This window comes from Coregonus clupeaformis, chromosome 20 (genome assembly GCF_020615455.1).
Source record: "Coregonus clupeaformis isolate EN_2021a chromosome 20, ASM2061545v1, whole genome shotgun sequence".
NCBI lineage: Eukaryota > Metazoa > Chordata > Actinopteri > Salmoniformes > Salmonidae > Coregonus > Coregonus clupeaformis.
In genome coordinates, this window is record NC_059211.1 from 50,809,773 (window position 1) to 50,812,272 (window position 2,500).

Here is a 2,500-nt window from a genome sequence, read left to right on the forward strand (position 1 = left end):
TGAAGTCTTCAGTGACTACACCCCCTCCTCCATGTCACACTTCTCTCTCTCTCCTCCCTCTCTCTCTTTTTTTCTCTATTCTCTGCCCTCTCTCTCTGTTCTCTGCCCTATCTCTCTGTTCTCTGCCCTCTCTCTCTGTTCTCTGCCCTCTCTCTCTCTGCGCTCTCTCTCTCTGCGCTCTCTCTCTCGCGCTCTCTCTCTGTTCTCTACCCTTTCTCTTTCTCTCTGTTCTCTCTCTCTCTCTCTGTTCTCTCTCTCTCTCTGTTCTCTCTCTCTCTGTTCTCTCTCTCTGTTCTCTCCCTCTCTCCTCCCTCGCTCTGTTCTCTCTCTCTGTTCTCTCTCCTCCCTCTCTCTCTGTTCTCTCTCCTCCCTATCTCTCCTCCCTCTCCCTCTCTCTCTGTTCTCTCTCTGTTCTCTCTCTCCTCCCTCTCTCTCTGTTCTCTCTCTCTGTTCTCTCTCCTCCCTCTCTCTCTCCTCCCTCTCTCTCTCCTCCCTCTCTCTCTCTCTCTCTCTCTCTCTCTCTCTCTCTCTCTCTCTCTCTCTCTCTCTCTCTCTCTGTGTTCTCTCTCTCTCTGTTCTCTCTCTCTCTCTGTTCTCTCTCTCTCTCTGTTCTCTCTCTCTCTGTTCTCTCTCTTTCTCTGTTCTCTCTCTCTCTCTGTTCTCTCTCTCTCTCTGTTCTCTCTCTCTCTGTTCTCTCTCTCTCTCTGTTCTCTCTCTCTCTCTGTTCTCTCTCTCTCTCTCTGTTCTCTCTCTCTCTGTTCTCTCTCTCTCCTCCCTCTCTCTCTGTCCTGGATGGCCTTTGGCTGAGCTCATCTGCTAATAGCTCCTTTTATCTGTCTCACGGGGTCTGTGTTTGGGAGCAGGGAGAGGGGTCTGTGTTTGGGAGCAGGGAGAGGGGTCTGTGTTTGGGGACAGAGAGCGGTCTGTGTTTGGGAGCAAAGAGAGTAGTCTGTGTTTGGGAGAGGGGAGAGGGGAGAGGGGTCTGTGTTTTGGAGCGGGGTCTGTGTTTGGGAGAGGGGAGAGGGGAGAGGGGTCTGTGGAGAGGGGTCTGTGGAGAGGTGTCTGTGTTTGGGAGTGGAGAGGGGTCTGTGGAGAGGGGTCTGTGTTTGGGAGTGGAGAGGGGTCTGTGGAGAGGGGTCTGTGTTTAGGAGCGGGGTCTGTGTTTGGGAGCGAGGAGGGGTCTGTGTTTAGGAGCGGGGTCTGTGTTAGGAGTGGGGTCTGTGTTTGGGAGCGGAGAGGGGTCTGTGGAGAGGAGTCTGTGTTTAGGAGTGGGGTCTGTGTTAGGAGTGGGGTCTGTGTTTGGGAGCGAGGAGGGGTCTGTGTTTAGGAGTGGGGTCTGTGTTAGGAGTGGGGTCTGTGTTTGGGAGCGATGAGGGGTCTGTGTTTAGGAGTGGGGTCTGTGTTAGGAGTGGGGTCTGTGTTTGGGAGCGAGGAGGGGTCTGTATTTGGGAGCAGCGAGGTTGTGTTGCCAAGAGCCCCATTCCCCAGCAGTGTAAATCTGAACACGTCACCCAGACATACTCCAGTCCAGCTAACACAGTGTGGCGAGGAGTGACACACACAAACAAGCAAATGTACACATATGCAAACACAAACACACATAGACGGACAAAAACATTTTTTCGCAGGCTTACACACACACACACACAGAAATACACACACACACCTTGCACGATGAGGTAGATGCGTTCGGTGGAAACTCCTCCCTCGTTGGTGGCGACACACTCGTACCAGCCGGCGTCGTCGGTGCCAACGGAGTGTATCTCCAGGGAGAGGTTGGCCAGGGGGCGCCGGCGGGGGTCCAGCCGGGCGTCCACACCCCCTCTGTGCCAGGTCAGGTTGAACTGGACCGTACTGGCCACATGGCAGGTCAGAACAGCACTGGAGCCTGGAGTCGCTGTCACATTACCGCCCACTGTGATTGCAGGAGGGGGCTCTGTGGAGGAAGGGAGAGAAAGAGAGAGAGAGCGAGCGAGAGAGAGAGAGAGAGAGAGAGAGAGACAGACAGAGATACATAGAGGGGGGAGAGAGGGAAGGAGAGAGAGAGACAGAGACACATTCTCAGAAAAAGTTGAGCCGCACACAACCTTTACCCCTGTACTGCTTGGCTTCATAGGGCCTGTCGTCAATCATCTCTAAGAGGTTTGCCAAAAATATGCATGGAAAAACAGGGGGAAGGAGAGGAGGGGAAGAGGGGAGGAGGAAAGATGGGAAGGAGCTCTGACCTGGGTTCCAGGGGGCTAATATACATTTTGGGAGACTGAAGAACTGAAGATGACATACATACCAGGGTGAAATGGTCACCCTGTTTATAACATCACCAGAGCAGAGGGAAGAGTGAGAGTGAGAGTGAGAGTGAGAGAGAGAGAGAGAGAGAGAGAGAGAGAGAGACAGGGTGAGACAGGGTGAGACAGGGATGCAGCTTGAGCCCCACCCTCTTCAACATATATATCAACGAATTGGCGAGGGCACTAGAACAGTCTGCAGCACCCGGCCTCAC

The 2,500-nt window shown here is 53.8% G+C and overlaps 1 protein-coding gene across 1 annotated transcript in view; it reads right to left on the bottom strand.

The window, feature by feature from the left end:
- The window catches only part of hmcn1 (hemicentin 1), a 213,524-nt gene that overhangs the window by 139,503 nt on the left and 71,521 nt on the right, over nucleotides 1–2,500 (bottom strand). Inside the window, exon 11 of the mRNA XM_041838786.2 lies at nucleotides 1,667–1,936. Coding sequence (XP_041694720.2) covers nucleotides 1,667–1,936 — 270 coding nt within the window. The remainder of the gene's footprint in view (nucleotides 1–1,666; nucleotides 1,937–2,500) is intronic.